Genomic DNA, 23,287 nt, shown 5'->3' with positions numbered 1-23,287 from the left:
CGCTATCTAGCGAAGGAAACTTGAAACAGTTTAAAAATGAAAATCAACTACACTTACCCATCATGTTGTATAGTGATTGGGGTTGGTAGTGATCCGGCATTTTCTGAATAGCTTCTTGATAAACTTGTATAGCTTCCTACAAGAAAAAAATAAATAAATATATTATAATATATATATTATATATTTAAAAAAAATATATATTTATTTTAAATTTTAGCTGAAATTTTAATTTAATTGTTTAAAAACGTCATCGGTGTACTTCTGAAACGATTGTAACCCATCTATATCCATCAGCTAGGACAGTTATGTATTGCATGACCTTTTACAAATAATAACAAAAGAAATAACATTCAACAGAACAATGAGGTGGAAAGCAGCAATTTCTTGAAATAGAAGTTTAAGGAAAATACAAAGCTTCTAATAAGTTAGAAGGAACTCTCTTTAAAATAACGCTCTTAATTTTAGAGTATGCATTACCTATTCTCCTTTTGAGATCCCCTCAATTATCAGGGGATATTTCGTACACTTTAAAGAAAAAGTGTACGAAACATGGGGGGGGGGACAAGACAAATCACCCTGGACTTCTAAATTTGCGTCGTAGAGGGCGTGTCATTGTGCTGGAACCAAAGATGTCGGGTTTTAATGTTTAAGAAACTTCTTTAACCAATCAAATACGTTAACGTGAAGTCTTTCCAATGTTTGCACTTGTGGTTGAATTAGTGCGCATGCGCCTTTCTGTAAAAAAAAATAAATAAATAAATAAAAAAGTGACAAACGGAGTACTGCCATTAGAAACTGTTACTATGGCAACAGCAGACATTTTAGCAAGTTTTCTTCTTGGATACAATGATTAACACACATTTGAATTGATGCACGTAAAAAGCGTTAGAAATAATATTTGTATTTATTAAACTCTTTAATGGTGTGCGTTTTCCATTAATTAATAAAAAATAAACAAATAAAACTCGAAGAAAAATAACATGCTTTAAATTCACTTTTCTAAGTAGAGTATCATTTTTTATTTTATTATTATTTTTTTTTAAGATAAGAAGGCATTGTCAAGAGACGATAACTAAGAATTAAAATTCATTGGCGTTGAACTCGAATAGAAAAGGGGCAAAAGTAATGAATGAAATGCAGAGAAATCAGTTTGTTTAAACAAAGCCCACCATGACAAAACATTTGTTTCTATACAATACACAAAGATGGAGTGTAATAAATAGAAGCTTAAATATATCGTAAATCTCGATAATTTACGTGAGAGTCGCCATGTGAGAGTTAATTTATGGATCTAATTTGCTTTTGCATGTGTTTGAGGCGTGAGAGAGTGAACAGATGTTTTGCAATTTTCCGTACAACCGAAGATTAACTCTCCTTAAATTATCAAACACAGTAATTGAAAAAAAAAAAAAAATAAATAAGAAGAAAAAAAAGGAAAAGTAAACATTATAAATGAGTAGCTGTGTTCCCTCTCTTCGTTGTTATCGAGGTTTTGTTTCTGGAGTCATAATTCAGCTCTTGTTTTATGGACCATCTGTGAACTCCTACGACATAGGACTATGGAAGAAAATTCGATTGAGGTTAACCAATGACCAGCTTGTCTGACCAAAAGCATTCAATTTAACTTAGTCTTTTCGAAGTTATTTTTTCATTATTCATTAAATGCGTGCCACTGCGCATGAGATCAATTAATAGAGCGAGCCTAATTACAAAATTCATTAATCTGCTGCGGAAATATTTAAGATAATGTTTTTATTTTTACGTGGCAATTATTTTAATGTTTAGCTTGCGAGTAGCTATTTAAATAGCTTGGAATGAACAAAAGATGCGTAATTAAAATTGATGACACGTACAGAGAGAAAGAAAGAGAAGATTAAAGAGAGACAGAAAAGAGAACAAAAAGGAAGAGAGAGAATGAAGTGAAAAAGATGCGTAAAATAAGAGAGAAAGAAGAAAAATAAAAAGGAAAGGAGACAAAAAATGAAAACAGGGAAAACGGAGGCGCAGTATTTTAGATTTAACGTTTCGAGGGCTTTCTAAGCAGAAACAAAAAGTTAATTAACATACGCAGTGCGTTACACTTCATTCATGTTAGCACAAATTGTAATAATTCACGAAAAGAGAAATAATATTTTCCATTGATCTGACATTTGGAAAGACTCGGCAAATTATTCTAAAAGAGCCAAGTATAAAATTTCATGAAAATTCATCCATTGGGAGTAGAGTTATTACATGTGGACCGACGAACGGACGGAAAAGAAATTTCTATCGTTCCGATTTTAATGAAATCTGGGATGACTCTTTTTTAAAAGACTAAATCTGATGCAAATCTACCCAATAGGAGTAGAGTTATTACATACAGACATGATGAAAAAGAGATTACTCTAAATAGTATTTTTGTAAATACAGAATTACTGATTAGTCCATTAATTAAAGTGATTCTTACCTTATACATTCCATCGTCAGCATACAACCTTCCTAAATTAAAAAGAGCTGAGATTTTTGTACTTTCGTGAAGTTTGGGATCCTTCAGTCCACTGCTGTCCAATTGGGCACAATTTCGATACACCTAAAACGTCACAGAAAACTTTTTTTTAAAAAATGAAACCCTATAACTTAACAAAACACAAATACAGCTTCAATATAAACAGTAACGCACAGTTTAAAATAATAAATTCTTTATTATGCTACAAAATCCATCAAAAGAGTATTAGAAGAGTTTCAGATGACCAAACGATTGAGAAAACAGCAATTATAAAAAGATGGCAGAAGTATTTTCAGCGCAGACGAATAAAATGATTTTTTTTTTAAGCGCAGACGAATCATTTGATTCGTCTGCGCTTAAAAATAATCTCGTTTGAAATAGACAAGTAACGCGCGCACGAGGCATAAAATTCCCGCGTCTTGCTAGCTAATGCAGACGCTTCAGAATAACAATATCAGTCTCTTTCATTAGATATGACGCACGAAGATATGACACTGCAAATCCATAAATAAGTTCGTGTCTCGTTCGCCTGGAAAAGTAAACAAGTCATAAATATACTTCTTTCAGTTATCCCGATTATGAAACCGAGAGGAAAGGACAAAAGTTCATAAAACTGGCTTGCTCATGAATAATGAAAAACAGCCGATTTTGGAGATGACTGCGGAAAAGGTAAAATTTCATAAACTATATGCCAAGAAATATTCTTTCGCGCATCATCTCTTGACTTTTTTTTTTTTTATCTCTGAGAGAAACTAGTTCGTTTCACCTGACGAAGGAATTTTGTTTCGTGCCTTTTTCAGTCCAATATTAAATTGGACGAATACATTACTTTGGGAACTAATTTGCATTTGAATTTTGGCAGGCAAAAAATAAGTCGGAAATTATTCAGCATTTTAGTTTTTTTATACGAAAATTTACAGCTGCTTTATTTTCGCCGACTTCTTTGGAATTTGAAGAAGTGTATACACTGCTAGACAAAATTAACAGAACAAAATGTTTTTCATGAATATTTTATTATGAACAGTGTCGCCGAAGGCGAATATTTCATATATAATAGGCATCGTGGCATGCAAATTCCAAGTATCCAATAGAAATTGATCTACTACCTTAGAGCTGCAAATTATTGATGCCTATAAAACCACGGGTTGCGACAACATCACTTTATTCCCGTTTTTTCGCTTGCTCAGTGGGATAACCACGTCCCCAGTACTCTGGTAAGTCGTCGTTTGGATGAGTCTTTGAGATTGAGGGCCGTTGAGCGACTTGAAGCCTCGCAGGCGGAAGTGGCACGTTGGCTTAATGTGCCACGTAGTGTCTCGGCACTATGGAAGCAGTTTCAGGAGACAGAAACCATTACAAGAAGAGCTGGCCAACGTCACCCGAGGGCTACGTCAACCAGAAGACCGCTATCTGGCTCTAACAGCAAGACGAAACCGTCCGATGTCCTGTCATCAACTGTCTCTTGAGGTTGCTGCTGCCACAGGTGAAAACTTTTCCAGCCGGAGTGTGTTAAGAAGGCTCAATTCAAGTGGACTATCGCAACGAAGCCAGTGGTTTGAACCCCAAACCACCGCAGAGCTTGTCGAAACTGGTGCCATGAACATGTGACTTCGAACCCTGACAAATAGTGTGCAGTTTTGTTCTCTGATGAGTCCCGTTTTAGCCTACAAACAGATTCTAGACGTTATTTCATCTCGAAACAATGAGGAATGCAGTACCATCCTTCATAGAGGAAGGGACACTTATGGTTTGGGCGCTGTTCTCGTGTGGGGCGGAATAATGATGAACGGCCGCACCCATTCATATTTTTGATTGGGGTATCATAAGTGCGCAGAGGTACCGAGGACAGATCCTCGAACCCTATGTGCGACTTTTTGGGGGTGCAGTTGGTCCAGATTTCCTTTTCATGCACGACAACGCCACTGCACATAGAGCTCAGGTGGTGGAGAAATATTTTGAAACTGAAGATATCCAAGAACTGCTGTGGATCACCAAACTTAAATCTGGTCGAACATATGTTGGACACCCTTGGGTCGCATTGCACGCCAACAGCCAAACTCCTTGGTCACTTGGTGTGCTAAGGTCTGCGCTGGTGGAAGAAAGGGATTTGTTTCAACCGAATATTGTATAGACACCTTTATATCAAGTATGGTTCACTTCTGTCACGCCTGTTTAACCGTTGGAGGGGATCGTACGCCGTACTGATATCATATGACCACATTTTCGAGCATCTTGCGTCGATTTCTGTAATGTCACCTTTTTGGTAATTCTTATACAACCCCCTATAAATGTCCCTTATACCTATCCGAAGTTTCTCGCCGTCTCCTCATTTCATCGTTATTGTATGGTACACCATCATACCAAACTTTTCGCTTCATCGCAAGTTGCACGAGTTACACCACGTTTTCTATATGTTCTCTTAATTTTGTCGAGCAGTGTAGTTAGTTTTCTTCTAAAACCGGAAATCAATGCACTCATATAAAACAAAAACAAAATGCTACTAATTATTACCTCTGCAGCTTCCTCTTTTCTCCCTAAGATGCCAAGGACCAAACCCAAATTCAAGTGCGCCACTGAAACAAAATGGCGAATTTATCAGTAATATTAGATAGGCATTATTTCTGCAGTTTCAGCAATAATAATTTTTATTTAAATTACTTAACGTTTATTACAATTTAAAGTTATTATATTGGTATCCATACTACCCTCCAAAAAAGCATCTGGACACACTTCGGTTTTAAATCGACGTCACTGCCCTCACTCCAATTACGGCGTTCGTTCAATCATGTAAAGCGAGACCGCTGATTGAGGTTAGTGATGTCTGGCTTATGCGCCGCCGCTTTTCCATGAGAACAGAGGCAGTGGAGCTCAGTACTTAGTGTGTTTGTACAGATCACAGCCCTTGTTGAGACTTCAACCTTATGGTTAATGTTTTTCTTGGATGGCTTAACGAGATTGTCGCACTATCCTTCCGAGTACTCCTTGGTCACGTGGAATGAGTTTCACTGCGTTGATCTTTACTACCTCCCATAACTGCTATTTTATCTCTTGGACTTGAACGACCACGTAAAAACTACCACGGCTTTTTATACTCCCAGCTGCCCCATTTATCTGATTATCTAAACTGTACTGTATAAATGGCAATTCTCTGCGAAGTCAGTAATTTTGAGAACTTTTACCGCAAATCCTGGATTCGAATTCTGTCACGACGGAATGAACTTTGGAGATTTGACACGCCATGGTCGAATTAGTCCATCTTGGGTGAGGGCAGCATGTTTTTCCCCCCATTTGTATTGTATAAATTCTGATTTAAATGTAGACGAGGTTACATCGTGGATTCAGAATTCTAAGCATGTTAAGAAAATGGGGATGCTCCAGTTTCATCTAATGAATCAGTATAGTTGTCATAACAACAAGGGACGATAGGAAACAGACAAATTATTTCCACTGCTGCCTTTAGTGAAGTCTAAATGAGATGTTTAAGGTCCTCACTTTATTCTTAACAACTTCCCGTATCCAACAACTGTGGCTGATAATCCTAATTACGCTATCCGTGGTATGGGCATTAGCTCTTGACTGGATGAACATAAGAATGATAGCAGTCCTTAAAAGGAATGCTGAAAGACTTGGCAACGCGTAAACACCTCTTTACAATAGAACTCTTTTAATGGTCCGGAGAAAGGCCTGGTTGTCGGGATAAGTCGAATTCCAGACATTTGTAGTGCGTGGTGGAAACTATGTTATGTCGAATTGAACCTATAATAGGGTGCGCAAATGTAACAAGGCCACTTTTGGAGCATCATTTGAAGCGCGTGTATTTAACAACTATTAGAACAATTCACTCAATTTACCAACTTTCCACTAATTAAACTATTGTAAATTCCATGTAATTTTTTTAATTGTTTCTACGCAAATATTTATTTGTAATATAAAATCAACGTATTTAAACTGCTTATAAACAATATCGAATGCTAAGTATAATTTATATATTAGACTGAGTAAATTAATATAAAATACTATAATGAATTAAACTTACTCGCTAGCCTAGGACGAAACTGAATAGCCAGCTTATAACTTTGTAAGGCCTCTTCAAACCGTCCTTGTTCTTGTAAAAGAATTCCCCTGGTATAAAAGAGAAACCCAGTGTATCATTATAAAGATACTTTTAATTAATTAAAGGTTATTAATTTCAAATTACAGGTAAAATTGCAATACGTATAATTTTACTTACAGGTTGTAATGGACGTCCGCCATGTTGGATCGGTAGCTGAGAGCTTTTTTATATGCCCACTCAGCCTCGGGTTTTTTACCTTGGGAACTAAGGATGTTGGCTAGGTTTCCGTACGCTAAAAATAAGGAAAGAAAAAATGTATTTCATGTTAAAAAGTTTTGATACTATATTCGGTAAACTGACACGAAAAAAGTAGTTCACTTTTCGCATTATAAAATCTAGAAAGAAATCCAGTAAAATGCAACTAACATAAACTTCCAGTTTAATTTCGTTGTCATGGTAACTTGACGTATTTGAAACTGACATACTTCCAATTAATTTCGTTGACATGGTAACTTGACGTATTTGAAACTGACATGCTTCCAATTAATTTCGCGTCATGGTAACTTGACGTATTTGAAACTGACGTACTTCCAGTTTAATTTCGTTGTCATGGTAACTTGACGTATTTCAGTGAAAACTGCGTATATTATTTTTCTGGTTGAAAAATAGCTGCCAGTTTTATACAGGACTGTATAACTTTAAAATTTTGGATTTCTTTTTATTATTATACCTGTTCTGGTTTTCCATTTATTGCTTTATTATTTACCATATGTCAAGTTAACAGGCAGAAAATTGAGTAGGGGTGCCACAAAATAAAATAAATTACTTATGGATGCAGTTATTAACAAAAGGTCGAAAACCACTGCTTTAATATCTCCTTGGAGGTGTCATAGGAAGAGGAATTTTTTAAAACTTTAAATTTGAAAACTTTGAATTTTTTAAACATAAATTGATGTGTTGATTCTTTCAAATGTATAAGCGCCAGATGGCGCTGCATATAGTGATGCAACTGTTAATAAACTCAGTTCATCTACAAAATCTTCCCTTTTAAAATATATCACGTGCTGCCATCTGGTGTACTGTATTAGCAATCTCCTAACTATAAAATTTATTACCATCTCTGCAGACATCTCTAGTAATCCGTTGCCAGCTTGTTTTTGATAGTGTTCGATGGCTGCTCGTATGTTTCAATTTATTTGTGTCCTGCAGTACGGACGTCGAATTAATAAACGCATGTCATGTTGGAGTCAACAGCATCAGCATTCTCGTCTAGTTTATAAACTATTTTCGTCCTTGTTACACTCGATGACAGCCATCTTGATTACGTGTCTGTCAGGCAATTCATTAATCCAAGATTGAAGGAAAACAAAAAACTACGTTCTCGTTCTATAAAAGATGAGAGTATCTTAAGAAACTGCGCGTTAGACTAAGAATATTGATCTTATCCAATAAACAGTCCTCAAGGGTTCCTTGACCACTGGCTCTTGGGGAATATTGACGGTCATCGAAGATCAAAAGTGCAATTTTCGTTGTCAAAGTCCGGTTGAATTATGTTTCGCAAAATGTGGATGGTAAGGCAGAATTTGGACTGGATTTCACGTTCGCTGAATAGCAAAATGAAGTATTTCAAAATATGCTTTTCAGTAAATTAATTTTTTAAATTAATCATTAGTAAACAGATTTCTTTGGACACCTATTATATATCTAAATGATTTTTATAATTAATTTGTCAATTATTAAAAGTATCAGTTAATTAGCTAATTATATGAATCATTATAATCGACGATTGTTATCCTCCATGATGTAAGTTGGTTAATCGAAAGAGTCGGTTAGTGTGGATAATCGTAAAATAGTATGAATACTTACTGTAAGAACTTTATTTTCACATGTACATGTAAATCAGTATACATAAAATCAGTAATTATATTTGTTAAGATGATGAAATTTGACTATTTTAAGCGTTACATTTCATCCACCATTTTTATAAGTGTCTGAGAATGAATAGGTCAAAATTGATCTTTCTGACTTCGAACGTGGAACGATTGTGGAAGCAAGGCGTGTAGGTGCCAGTATCTCTACAACAGCCAAAAGGGTTAAGTGCTCCCTTTCTGTAGTGTCAACAGCGGTCGAACAATCAGCCAAAGGTCACACGTGGTACAACCACGTGCGGTCGACGCCCGTGGAGAGCGTCATGTGTTTCTCCTCATAATACAGCAACGACGCAACAGGGTGGCCCAGCTTAATTACCCAGTAAACGTAAGAATCGCAAGATTAATATCCACATAGACTATGCGCTGGACATTAGCTCATATAGGCTTTGCAGTTGAAAAAGGTCATGCCGATCCAGCATACCCCTTCATGATGACAGTGTATCCAGACAACTCTGGCGTCTATAACAAGAGAAGGCGCCATACCACAAGGCCCAGTAGGTTGCCAACTAGTTTCAGGAACAGACAATGAATTCTCCTTCATTCCATGGCCACCCAACCAAAACCTATTTCGATCCAATTGAGCATGTTTGAGACCTACTGGAAAATGACATTAGATACTACTTCCATCCTCCTGACTATGTACGGGCATTACTTGAACACATTGTGCAACTCATGGGTAGCATTATTACAGGCAACCCTGCAACACCTTATGGAGTCCATGCCAAGATCCGTACGGTTGCATTACGGGGAAGATGGTCTCATGAGGTAGGGGTTGCTAATAAAAAGTCAACTTAGTATAGACTGTTATTTCTGCCTTGTCCATACTTTCGTTTTCGAAATGAAATTATGGACGATGTAAGTTAATTTTCTTCAAATGTTTCTTTGCTGTGGGTAAAAATCCTGGAAAAAATATTCTTCGAATAATGCATAATCCATTCATGCTGATTTTTGTGAGTAAACTAGTACAGATGAACAATTTATATCTTTAAAATTTCTAGGATTAGCTGATTAATCAATAACACAAAGCGACAGTTTTTGAGTTCCACTTGCAGTGTTTCATGTGGCCACGATGATTCTCTCCTTGGATTTTCTGTATCCTGGTAGGTAGCTTCGCTTTTTGTGCTATCGTTTTCGTAGTTTACATGTTATAATCTAGACCTGTTTCGTCCAAATTGTTGAGTTGTCTTCCAGTTAATTTCCCTGTTGATACAAGACCTTAAATCTTCTGGACAGCACAAGCCATCGGACACTTGCTGTAAAACTTTCTGCACCATCAGTCGCTCTCGTGGGCAGCACAGTTAGTATAATCACCGTCCTCCCCATACCAGGTGGAAAAGATCGAGTCTCGTTAATGATGTGAGGAATTTTTAATGTTCCTTTTTTACAACGTGACCGTGTCAGGGTGGATGTCATGGTTTTTCATCCAGCAAACAGTGAATCGACCACAGAACACACGCAATTTACAGACATGGCGTAATATGGCCTAAGTTGCCGATGCGGGTAGAACTCCACAACAACCAAACAGCACCATCAGTTTTGATGTATAATTGATCAGATTAATCAGTTTTGATGAATAATTTTCAGAAAATAATTTTCAAATTAAGGACTGTTATATGGTTTATTTCTTATCTGATATTCTTCTATCTGGTAGGGCCATTTACAGATTGGGGGAAAGCACAATCTACCAGCAACATTAGATTATAATTTAACCTTAAAAGTACTGTATTTGCATCCAGATTAATTTGCAATTATTACAGCCTTTGTCAACTTTTGTGTGTGTGCACATTTGTGAACGTATTCACGTGCAAACTTTTATCCCTCAGGAGGGCTCGCTGTACATCATATTAAGGTTCGTTCCAAAGAAGTGAGGAGTTTTCTTTCTACCTAAAATCGTGACCGGAACACTTAAAAGCGATTAGAAATTCTTTTTAAACTGCTAAAACTTCTAAGATGGTACGGCTAGTTAAAGGAATGGTTGTTCAGCAACACTTTTTACCAACAGAGACGAGAATAAATTCCCTTGAAGTTAAAATATCTCTAAATTGCACAAAACAAAATTATAATCCCAAAACAGCGCCATTTTAGTTTACTGGTTTCACTAAAGAAGAATAACCAATGCTTTTCCTCTAGAATTGTGCGCCAGTTGTCAGAATGTTTGGAAAAATATCGGAAAAAACGTTTCGAAGTTTTACAAATAACATTTATCATCAGGAAAAGTGCAATTATTTCGTGTCAATTTCTTCCATTTTTCTGCTCGCGGAGATACGCGGTTTCCATAGTAACCGTTTTGGAAATAAAAGTACCGTATTGTTACATCAATAATAAAAATGAAATTCTTAGCGCAGTGGTGTTAATCTCGTTACCAGATGACAAGATAACCGCCAATATTAATTAAATAATTCTTCCAGGCGACGTGGTCGTTTAAATTTGGAAGTAGAAAATGTATTAATAAATAAAACGAGTTAGTTAATATACGCAGCGCGTTGCATTTCAGGGGAGTTAGTAAATAGTAAACATTTTTAACAAAAAAAAAAAAAGCTAAATGCGCATTAATATCATCAATCAACGTATGGCAACAAATATAATAACCTGGGCTTCAGCTACAAATTCTAACAGAGCGAAATATAAAATATAAAAATCCATCCACTGGGAGTAGTTGTTACATGCGGACGGACAAACAGACATGATAAAGGTAATAGGTTTATTATGCACACACCTCGCGTTGTGCTCAGTCGCCCTAGTATTGTCTGCAAGTGAATTTGCGCCATCTAGTGTGCATTAGCAAAAATATAAACGTTATTTAAATACCAAAAACAAAAGCGCCACCTACCTTTGGGAGGATTTATTGGTATTCCTGAGCGATATAAATTTTCTTCATTCTGCCAGTCCTGATTTCTAAGGACGGTGCGTAAGGACATGATTATTATTAGGCCTAAAATGACCGTCAAGAGCAGCCTACGACGTATCACACTGTCTTGTCTTCTGTACAAGTGGTCCACACCCAGCGCCACCAAGAGGCAATATCCCATACTAGGGATGTATAAAATACGTTCCGCTACCACAAATCCCACATAAAAAAATAGGTTTGTGGCAGGAATAAATGGGAAAACTATCAAGGCCACGGCAAAGATCACAGCGTCCACATGACCTGAGAAGTATGAACAACAGGTGGCGTTGCCAGTATCCACAGAAAGCGATGTTACATATAGCGACGTCCCAATAGATGTTGCATGTATAAAGCCATTACCATTGGATATTCTGTGGTTGCCATTATAGTACGATGAACATGGTGAGTTGCTGACATTATTATTAATGACATACTGGTAATGTTTTCTATATTTTGGGGAAACTGTATTGGTGGCTAAGGCAAGTTTTTGGCTTTGACTAACGCTCCAACACGAACATAAATATCCACACGAATGAGTAAAGGCACTGTCTGCCCCCCTCTTAGTAATACCGCGTAGGAGATAGAGAACTATATACACCACACCACTGTAGAAACAGGCACTAAAAAGGTTCCTTGGGTCCAACGGCGACGTCAGAAGTGGAATTGCTTCCATCGACCAATCGAAACTCAACCATCTCGGATATAACAGTAACCAAAGGTTATAGGCGGGTAAATATAAAAATGTTAACGTCCTTGTAACAAGGTCATCATTATCTGCAGCAGGGTTATCGGCAGGGGCAAAGTCTGGGGGTTTTCTCCCCATTAAATGTAACCGCAAGCCCACTAGAGTCATTGCAGCACCCCCTAGGTGGAAGAGACCTTCTCGAAGCCCATGAAATTTTTTCTGGAAAATAAGAAAAACTGTAAGAATCTGTTTTCAAAACTGCTTAAGAATAATATCAGACATTTAAGATTATAGATAATAATTACATTAACCATGCCAAGAATTAACCCTTTTCCATGGTTTTCTGTAAACATCAACAAATGCATCTAGGCAAGAATCACGTGAGACTGATCCAGATCAGTACGTTGCCACTACCATTAAACTTTACTATGGATACAACGCGATCTACATGATATGTGGGGATACACTATCTCATAAGTGGACCACAGCGTGATTCATCGCTCCACATTATCCTCTGCCACTAATGCAAGGTCCATTGCTTCCATAGTATGTACAATGACAGGGGTTTGATGGGTAATGTGACATATTAGGTTTGAATCCTCTGATTGTCATGATACACCATCTGATAGTCTTGTGATTTACAATTACATCACATTACAATTGCTGACAAGTTCCAGAAGTCGTTAATGGTTAACCTGCCATCATTGGAAGGGGGTTCTTGGTCTTTTCAACCTATTTCTCAGTTTGTTACCCTCATGTGTTCATGACATCAATACAGTACCACTCCCGAATGATTGTCGACTCCTGGTTCATGTCTAAGCATGCAGAGATATGAACGGTTATACGTCTTCAATGATTAGTTCAAGCATGCGCTCTTAGTCATTTTGCGAATGGTTGCGATTATCAACCCCTCTTTGAAGCTTCAGAGACTTGGGTCACAGACATGAATACTTGCCAGACGCACATAAAGTTGATGTTTTCTAAGAGTTCAGATCACATCTTGATATCTTCAGCTCGAAACGCCATGTTGTGGTCTTCACAAATGACCAACAGCGCATAGAAAATTGACTATGTACACTAACTTGCCAAAAATATTTACCCTCTTGAGATTTGAAAGAACTGAACCATCCTCGCCATCCAGATGTTAGGAATAGGCATAAAAGCAAGTCAATTCACGCTGGAAGTGGGTCTAGGCATTAAACTTAGCACCTCCAACAGGGATGCCACATTATGCCAAATTGGGTACCACATTAGTAATCCGTCTTTCATACCATTAATGCAAAACTGCAACATCCTACAGAAAAAAAAATAATAAATTTTTTATTTATTTTTCAAGATAGACCACAGGAATATTGTCGAATGCAGCGGTCACGTGGGCTTGATCCACGGCAATCTTAAACGCGTGTACTGTTATACTTCTCTTGGTTCGTTGCCTAAAGGTTCTTTCAAACATGTAAAAAAATCGACTGGAGTGGTGCCGCCAAGTCTGTGGAACAGTGTAAAAAGATCATCTGGTCTAGCGAGTCTCGATTTACACTTTGCGCCAATAATAGGGTGAAAGTGTGGCGCGAATCTCATGAAGCAATGGATCCAGACTGTCTCGTGTCCACCATTCATGCGGCTAGAGGTTGTATGAGGTGTGTTCTATTGGAACGGACTGGGTCCTCTCATATCGTTAATCAATGTCAATGAATATCTTTTTCGTATCGGGCCATATTCATCCTGCAGTGTTTCATTTTTACCCGGATTGAGATGGATTCTTTCAAGCCGACAGTACAACTGTGCGAAAAATTGTATCTGAATGGTTCGGGGAACATTCCCAAGATTTCCGACCTCTATCCTGGCCACCCAGTTCTCTAGATCTCAATCCAATTGAGAATATCTGGGATATACTGGAAAGAGCAGTTCGGCTTCGTAGTTCTCTGCCGAACACAATACAGCACTTGACAAACCTTCCTGATGGAAGAATGGTCAAATGTGGAGCTGGAGTCCCTGAAACACAATGGAATCCATTCCGTGATATGTACGGGCTGTAATTCTGGAAAAACCACACATAATTGATGCACAATTATTCGGGTTTCTTTCTAGCATTTATATCTATCTCTTTTTCTAGAGTTCAAAATGTTGCTGATTCAGGGGGAAGGGGTTAGAGAGGTGGGGGTTGTATACAAAAGGCAGTGTGCGATGGTGATTTATTTTGTTTATGTTATCATGAGGCACAAATCTTTCTCTTATGTACCGTGATGGAGATATTACCGTATTTCATTGAATATAGGACGAACTCAGAGTGAAAAATTTTAAAAAATTATTCTTTACACTAGCATGTTAAGTTAGCGATTATTAGTTAATGATCGTGTGGGCCTGCTAGATATTGAATAAATCTTTCTAATTTTCTGGTCAGTAAGTGTATGTCAAGGCTAAAATTGCTTATATTTTAGAAGACACTAATATTTAATTGCCTAAGAATAAACGGTATTTTCAGTAGTAAACGATTAAGTTGTTTTATAGACACGAAATCTTTAAAAAGAAAAAAAACTTTGTCAGGTAGAATGAATAGACGCAGCTTGTCACGATACTCTTTCTCATCCAGTGGCTTCTCAGCAAATGTTAACTTGTCATAGAGGCCGGAAATACAGACTGATTAGTTTACACTTTGACCACTGCAAAGACGTCTCCTTGTTGGCCTTCGTGTCTACTTTAAACCGAAGGCAGCGTGAAGAATCACGAACCTGGGATATTATCTGGCAGATGTTATGATAAAAGGAGCCATTTATCTGCCAGCTGTCCGATCATTACCAGCTATATTGTGGCGAGAATTTCTGTTCCATACAAAGTTAATTGTTGACAGGAGTCATCCATCAGGTGACACATCGCCGGTCCTTAAATGAGCCGACTGTGCATTACTTCGAACAATGATTCTATTTCTAAGCTAATTCTCTGTTAACGAATCATTGAGCTTATGTTAATTGCTTTTATTTAGGTGGTCATTATTTAAAGTTAGTCAGCTTATCTGAAATTAAAGCGCACATTAATTATTCGGGTTCCTTTCTAGCATTTATTAATGAGTTCAAAATGTTGCTGATTCGGGGGAGGGGGTTAGAGAGGTGGGGATTGTACAGAAAAGGCCGTGTGCGATCGAGATTTATTTTATTTATGTCCTAAAAGTGATACGAATCTTTCTCTCCCTCCTATGTACCGTGATGAAGAGCTATTACCGTATTTCATTGAGTATAGGACGAACGCAGAGTGAAAAATTATTCTTTACGCTAGCATGTTAAGTTAGCGATTATTATTACTTTATAATGTCCAAGTGATAAGAATAAGACTCTTTCTTTCTCTCTTATGTACTGTGATGAAGAGATTATTACCGTATTTCATTGAATATAGGACTAAATCAGAGTGAAATTATTTTTTACGCTGGAAAGTTGAGTTAGCAATTACAGTATTAGTAGTATATAATCGTGTGCTATTTTATAAGATACTGCTAATTTATTATTCATTAAAGTGTTTTAGGTACACTAATGTTCGCAGTGTATAAAAGAATGACACAGATCACAAAGTTTCAATGAAGTTTAATTTTATATATTGAAAATTAATTAAATATACATTATTATTTCACATTTAACTTATTAATATGAGTTTAACCGTACATGAACATCATTTTATTCAACGTGCCCCTACAAATGAGTCCAGCGTTTTATTTCTCTACCATTATGTAGAGAAAGAAAACGGTATTTTAAAATTTATTACCAGAAATATCCATTTTATTCTTCGCCGTTTGATTCTTACTTGGTTAGGCTTCCTGGCTGACGTTGGCATTTCAGAAATGGGTAGATGAATATAAGTTGCTTCCAGTTTGATCCCTGTATTGATACGCATAGCTTATCAAGATCGATTTTTAACTGGTTGCCAAGCTCATTGATTTTAAAGAATCCTTTTAGGCTATCATGCCTGTTAAATTTTTTACTTAGTTGGTTTGCGCATTCTAACCACGCATGCTCCTGGGATCTCATGAAGGTTCAGTCTTCCAGTGGTCTTCTACCGACAAGTACTGAAATATCAATCAACGACTGTACTTCATTGGAACTCTGCAAGTGCCTTACCTAAACTTATGCTGTTGCTAGGCGATATCTGTCGTATTTCCTGGTCAGTTTTATGCTCATCTTTCATCTGCAGATGCTTTACTTACATCATTTACCATCACTTTGAGGGTGCCCAAAAATACCTTTAATTTTCTAATCTACACTATATTGCCAAAATAACCTGACTGCATGTTTCAAAGAACGTTTTATTGATACAATATTCAACAACATTCGCCTCCACCCTTAGGGTTAGTTATATACTATCGTCGGTGGATTCAGACCCAATCAATTCAATCCAGGACTCTGGGCAGGCCAATAAAGCTTATTCATGCCCATGTCTTCAAACAAAATCACTACAAGCTGTGCAGTATGACATTGTGCAATGCAAGGTATTCATTGTTTCGAACTACGACCAATGGTCCAAGCCGAAATACATGAGAAACAATTCCACGCAATCTGCGTGATCTTCGAATACTTTTGGGAACATAGTGTATATAACCATTTACTTTTTTTTTAAAAGTTACTTTATCTTCATTTTTACGTTGATGTTCAAGAAATACTGGGAATGATTATTTTTTTTATAAAATAATTTAATTCATGCAAGATCAGATTTGCTTCAGTACTAGCTCAATGTCTCTTTCTTCATTGTTGAAAAAAAAAAGAAAGTCACATGGGGCAAGGTCAGGGATGTGTGGCGAGTGCGATACATATATATTAGAGGCCAGAAATTTATCGGTTATAACTTATGCTCAATTTATTCATAGTGAGATGAACTGATTTGCGCAAAGCTGGTCCTTTCATTGTTTCCCATTGATTTCATCGCATTTATTCGCTTAAAACTGTCTATTGGGAAGGTTTTTTAAAACAATTTCAAAAATAAATTATTTTCAAAGCCTTAATTTGTTTTAATTAAACCCTCATATGTTCATAAATAATGGTACGAGAAATCGGAGTTTCTGGTAGGAAACCTTACTCCTTTTTCTAGGACTGAATAGTCCAATATCTGGCCTAGTATCCTAAAAAGTTCTGGACATTTGACTGAATTCTATTTTAAGATATTTTTGATAGTACTGTGTGTTTATTTAGAAATGATTCCCATAAACATGATACTATTAATTCCTACTGAGCTGGGATTAACTAAGGATTTTTTTAGGCTTAAATAAGGATCTTTTACATTCTTCTTAAATATAATGCATATTATTTAAAATGACTTTTCTTATGAAAAAAAAAATTGATGTAATTAAATTTTTTAAATCTATCTTTCGCCAGATGGCAGCACATACGTACCTCAAACGCAGTTCCTAATATATCTCTCGGCGCCACCTTGAGATGAATGAAAATATCATAGATAGCACATAGAACTAAAGCTGTTATACCATGTTCTTTAGTCAACATAGAGCATGCTGCCCATAAGAGGGCGCTGTACAGGTAGACCCAACGTCGACCACTAAGCTCGTGTTCTTTGTCTCGAAATTTACAATATTTCATATAGGAAAGCACAGAGAGAATGAAGAAAAAACATGCACCCACGTCCGCTCTTCCTACAATGCCAGCGACTGCTTCCGTATGGACGGGATGAACAGCAAAGAGCACCCCTGCCACCAGGGTGGGCAGGGTATTGTGAAGAAACACCACGGCAGCCAGATGAGTAAATACTGCAGACACTACGGCGTGTAAAATAAGGTTAAAAAGGTGATAACCCCAGGGGTCCATTCCGCCCATGGCATAGTTGAAGCGGAACGACAGTACACACAAAGGGCGGTAGGATTTGTGCGATCCGCTGTGGGTGAGAGGAGTTCCCCAGAAGTCATTCTTGAACAGGCTTGATATTGGGGTGCTGGGTAAAAGGTCCTGGTTGGTTTTGATGGCCCGGCTACAAAGAAAAAGAAACGGAAAAACAAATCAGTGCACATATAAACACCGCATTCAGATAAGCAGTTTTTCATGAATGAAAAATCACAATAGTAGTTTAAAAAGTTACCACCAGAGGGCGTCGTCCAACTTTACGCTGACAGATGTTTGGCTTGACCTCGAAAAACGAAAACCATGTAAAAGTGTGGCAGACCTTTAGGGAGTAACTGCGCATGTGTGTGTTCTATGGCTGGTTAGTCTATGTTCCGTTTGCAAATGTATCCTATTAGATATCAATCACATATTCATCAATATCTTTTGATATTTGTTGCTGTTTTGTGTCAAACCTCGAACTAGCGATCGAGAAGAAATTCCCAGTAGTCTGGAGTTTGTGGTTGTTCAATCAGTTCTCCCTCTATCTCAAAACCCAATATATGTATTTAATGCATAATTATTTAACTGAAACAGCCATGGAAGTGACGTCACATATTTCATCAATATACGTCACTCGATGCTTTGTCGATATACGTCACACACGACGTATCGTCGTGGGTGATATGTTCGTGTATACGTCACAATTTATGTATTCGTCACGACCAACACGTCATATTAGTCATGTAACATCACTTTTGTGACGTCATATGAGTTGCTTTATTCATGTCATAATACTGATTTATTAATTAGTCAGTAGTCTCGAGTTTGCGGCTGTTCAATCAGTTCTCTCTCAAAACCCAATATGTCATCTACATTATAGGTTAAATCTAGATTTTGTGTATAATTGGTATGATACATCATTGCAGCCATGGAGCTTACGTCGCGTGACGTATTCGTCATTAGACGTCACGCTCAACGCTCGTCAGTAGACATAACACATGACGTGTTTATCATTCTACTTGCCAATTTGTATTAATCACTAACACGTCATATTATTCATGGCACATCAAACGTGACGGTTTGTGACATCATGTCATAATACTGATTTACTAATTAGTCAGTAATATGGGCTGTTCGATCATTCTCTCAAAAGCCAATAGGTGCATTTCACGTCATGGGTAAACGCAGATTTCGGATATTATTGGTATAATACATAATTGTACACAACCGACGTCACACGTGATGTGTATCCGTCATGTTCATCATCCTACGTCACAATTTCACCACGAACAGCTATGGAACTGACGTCACATGACGTATTAGTCACACGTCACTTGACGCCTCGTCAATGTACGTCACACACGTGTTCATTATTGTACGCAATTTATGTATTCGTCATGACCACGCCATGTTAGTCGTGGAACGTCACATATGACGTCATTGTGAGTAGCTTTAACCGTGTCATATAGCACTGATTTGCTAATTAAGAAAATTAATGCGAAATAAACGCTGTTTTATTTTATTTATTTTTTGTTTTCAACAGAAAGAAGCAGAGCGTTTTTTTTTTTTTTTTTATTTCAAAGTCAGGCTAATCCGCTATCCCACCAAGACTACTCCCAAGCGTGACTCCATGATAGACATTCCTATTCTCAGAAGCCCCAAATCCAGGAACCAGCGTCACACGGTGATGAGCCCCATACATACCCTGATGACAAAACCTCTAATCAAAATCTGCAATACCACAGCTCCAACGAATTCCACCCTCAGCTGATACCAACTATTATTACCAACCGTGCTAAAAAGCCAACGAAGAAAATAAATCCTGTCCTCGAATCGGCACTCCTGAAGGTCTTGTGTCACCTTACCCTCAAGATTTTTTTATCAAAATGTTCGTAGTATTCGGAATAAGCTTAAGACACTTGAGCAGATACTCCTGTCCCAAATGGCTGATGTTATCTGCATGTCTGAAACCTGGCTGGAACCACAACAAGAATCAATTGCCTCTGCCCAAGCTACCGGTTACAAATCTTTCTTCACCTCCCGATCTCACACCTGTGGTGGGGAGTGTTGTTGTTATCATAAATGCCAGCAGACTTAAGTTCGTACGTGTAGTCTCCAGCAAATCCAATCTATTCGAAGCATTAATTGTAACGGTCAAGATCAACTCCTGCTTATTAGATCTCTGTACAATATATATACCCCCAATGCCCAGACAATCAATGATATTGCGTCCTGGCTAATAAATACGCTCTACACATCTGCCATCCACCTCATCTGCGGAGATTTTAACTTACCACCAAGTCTCCAAAATCTTCATGAGTCACTTATGGCTAAGATTGCACCTAGTGGCCTCAGGATCATAAATGAAGGCCCAACTAGAGGTCTTCATCGCCTGGACCTCATATTATCGTCTGGTTCCTATAGCGTCGACATTAAACCTTGAAACTCACTTTGAATCCGATTATGAACCCATCGTAGTCCTATTGCAGTTCTCAACTTTAATGTCTCCCACAACGTCAAAAGGAAGATCATCATCTCTCCCACCTTCCTACAACCGAACAGATGCCTTTATGCAGCAAGATTAATTCCCTGGGGAGTTCTTGAATCTGGAGATCCGGAATTGGCTCTAGACATTAACTAGATGGTTGCACACTGTTACCATGTTCTCAGCAGCTAAACAAGTCGGTATCTCCGCTAGAACTAATGCTTGGTGGTCTTCGGAGCTAAATTACAGTTTCAAGTGCAAACAGTCCCTCCATAAACAATGGAAACAGTCTGGTACAGCATATGACCGAATTCAGTACTCCAAAGCTAGAGCACTGTTTAACAGACTGAAATCTCAAGCCATTAAAAAATATACTGACAAGACTTTATCCAAAGGCAAAGTGCCATATACCCGTAACTCTGAACCAGATTCTAACTTCAATCCAGTTTAATGGATCAACTATGTAGCCAGATTCCAAGACAACACCACACAACCATATGATTACCAACCAGACCCCATTTCTGGTCCAGATGATGAGCTGTTTTCCATTCAAATCGATCGACAGCAGCTCCTTCAAGACATCAACTCGCTGCGTCCGTCATGTACTGCTGGCATCGATAAAGTCCCGCATTTCATCGTAAAGTGCCTCAGTCCATATATCCTTGATACTCTGCTCTACTTGTTCAACTCCATCCTCTCTCATAGAGTGTTTCCTGCATCCTGGAGCAAATACGCTCTCTCCCCACTACCTAAAGTTCAACTACCAAGCCAGCCGAAGCACTGTAGACTGATATCCACTGCATCCACGCTCCTAAAGCTACTGGAAAAAGTCCTTCCGCATATAACACGCCATCTTCTTCCACAACCATCAAAGCAACTCCATTATGTTCTCCCTAATAGATCAACTGTCTCCAACCTTCTGGCAGTCCAAACGGCAATTTTAAATGCATTTGAGGCCAGATCAGAAATGGCGGTTGTTTATGCCGATATCGAAGCTGCTTTTGATAGCCTCAACATCACAGCCCTTCTAAATCTCCTAACCAATTTCTTTCGGATCAAAGGTGACGTTTTCGCTTTTCTGTATTCGCTCCTCTGGAGTAGAACAGTGTACCACACTCATCGCAACCTCTCATATACCCGATCCATTAATGCAGGTGTACCGCAAGGTGGCGTTTTATCGGGCTACGCCGACGATATAAAGTTCCTAACGGAAATACCACCATCAACCGACAGAGGAATGATCACCGCTTTCTCTAGCCATCTCAACCATTTCGGTCTTAAACTGAACCCCCAAAAATCCGTTAGGGTTTTCTCTCTGTAGAAGTGTACCACATTCATACAACCCTCACTGGAGGGTGCAATTATTTCAAGTGTAAATAAACACAAAGATCTACGCAAGATCAGCCGAATGCGCTGGATTGCCCATCAACATCTTCATCACACAGATGCAAAAACTACAATCAGATATCTGAAAACCGTTGAGTATCCTACCTTTCTGTATGCCTCTGAAACATGGGCCTCCGCGGTACCTTCTCTCATGAAGCCCATCCTCGCCAGCGAATACTGGATACTGAAGTGGGCAACCCGCAAACATGGACATCCCCCCCCCCAACAGAGGACCACCAGCATGGCTACATTTTTAAGTTAATTTCATGTTATGTTATCTTTTTGTACATATTTTTATGTTACCCTATATCATTGTCAAGCCCCTGGCCTCCTGGCTGTGGCGGGCACATTATTCTTTACTATACAATAAAGATTTCTTCTTCTGTTGGAATAAAACTAACTCCTCAGCTGTCCAATAAACAAGCATATTCTTCAAGTAAGTGGAGTAAGAAAACGAAGAGGTTTTTTTTGTTTTTAGGCAGCTTTGGTCTGTATTCTATTAATTAGAGGTTGAAAACGCCAGGGTGTTTTTTTTTTTTTTTTTTGCTTTTTCGGTGTAAAGTTTTGGCTGACTCTGAGACAAGCAGCTTGTCTTATGTGTTGTGCACACTAGACAAACATATCCCAAGAGGCACAGCTCGTAACGAGGTCTGTAACATGCCTTGGGCTAACTACACCAAACTGTATCTCAAAGTCTATTGTCAAACGGATTAAGAATTCTTGGTGGGATTGGTTGCTGTTTCTTTTAACACTTAACAACTATTCTTAACAAGTTCTTGTATGTCCTGCAGTACTTCCGAATTGAGAGGCAGATCAGAGTTGCGTACAAATCGAACTAACAGAAAGCAAACTGACAGCTTTCTTCACAAGGTCTAAAATAAAACAAATGATGGAATAAATTTTATCCTCTGTTTTCTTAGAGAATGTATGAACATTGCACAGCCAATATTAGGTGTTTGTTGTTGCTATATGATCCAGATATTTTACCAAATATTCGTGACTGTATTATATAATCAATGAAAACGTGTCTGTAAATTGCGTGTATTCTGTGGTCGGTTTGCTGGACAAATTTTTATTTTTTCGAACGAGATTCGAACCCAGGCGTTGTGTGGAGAGAAGAGTATGCGACTTTTTTTAAGGGTGCAGTTGGCCCAGATTTTCCTAAAAAAGTGGTGGAGGAAGCAGTCCTAAAAAAGTGGTGGAGGAATCTTGAAGTTGAAAATATCCAACGACTGCCATTGCCAGCACGATCAGCAATTTAAATCCGGTCAAACATGTGTGCGACACCCTTGGGTGTTGCATTGCAGGCTAATAGTCAACTCCTCGGTCACTTGGTGATAGGCTAATAGTCAACTCCTCGGTCACTTGGTGAGCTGAGGTCTACTCTAGTGTGGTAAAATGGGATTTGTTACCACAGAATCTTATTGACACCCTTATATCGAGCATGGTTCACCGCTGTGAGGCCTGTTTAGCCGTTGGGGGGATAGTACGCAGTGTTGATATCACGTGACCATACTTTTGAACATTTTGTATCGACTTCTGTAATGTGATCGTTTTTGGTAATTTT

General features: G+C 38.0%; 1 protein-coding gene across 3 annotated transcripts in view; it reads right to left on the bottom strand.

Moving 5' to 3' along the window:
• Nucleotides 1-23,287, bottom strand: part of LOC150085378 (protein O-mannosyl-transferase TMTC2-like) — a 217,782-nt gene that overhangs the window by 8,614 nt on the left and 185,881 nt on the right. For all 3 annotated transcript variants that reach the window (XM_090374012.1, XM_090374013.1, XM_090374014.1), the window contains 7 exons: nucleotides 17,412-17,997; nucleotides 11,301-12,261; nucleotides 6,717-6,831; nucleotides 6,522-6,607; nucleotides 4,997-5,058; nucleotides 2,447-2,569; nucleotides 58-136 (listed from right to left, as the gene is read on the bottom strand). In XM_090374012.1, coding sequence (XP_090230138.1) covers nucleotides 58-136; nucleotides 2,447-2,569; nucleotides 4,997-5,058; nucleotides 6,522-6,607; nucleotides 6,717-6,831; nucleotides 11,301-12,261; nucleotides 17,412-17,997 — 2,012 coding nt within the window. The remainder of the gene's footprint in view (nucleotides 1-57; nucleotides 137-2,446; nucleotides 2,570-4,996; nucleotides 5,059-6,521; nucleotides 6,608-6,716; nucleotides 6,832-11,300; nucleotides 12,262-17,411; nucleotides 17,998-23,287) is intronic.

This window comes from Mastigoproctus giganteus, chromosome 5 (genome assembly GCF_048544385.1).
Source record: "Mastigoproctus giganteus isolate SK-2022 chromosome 5, ASM4854438v1, whole genome shotgun sequence".
Lineage (NCBI taxonomy): Eukaryota > Metazoa > Arthropoda > Arachnida > Uropygi > Thelyphonidae > Mastigoproctus > Mastigoproctus giganteus.
This window is presented reverse-complemented; position numbering and strand designations above follow the sequence as displayed.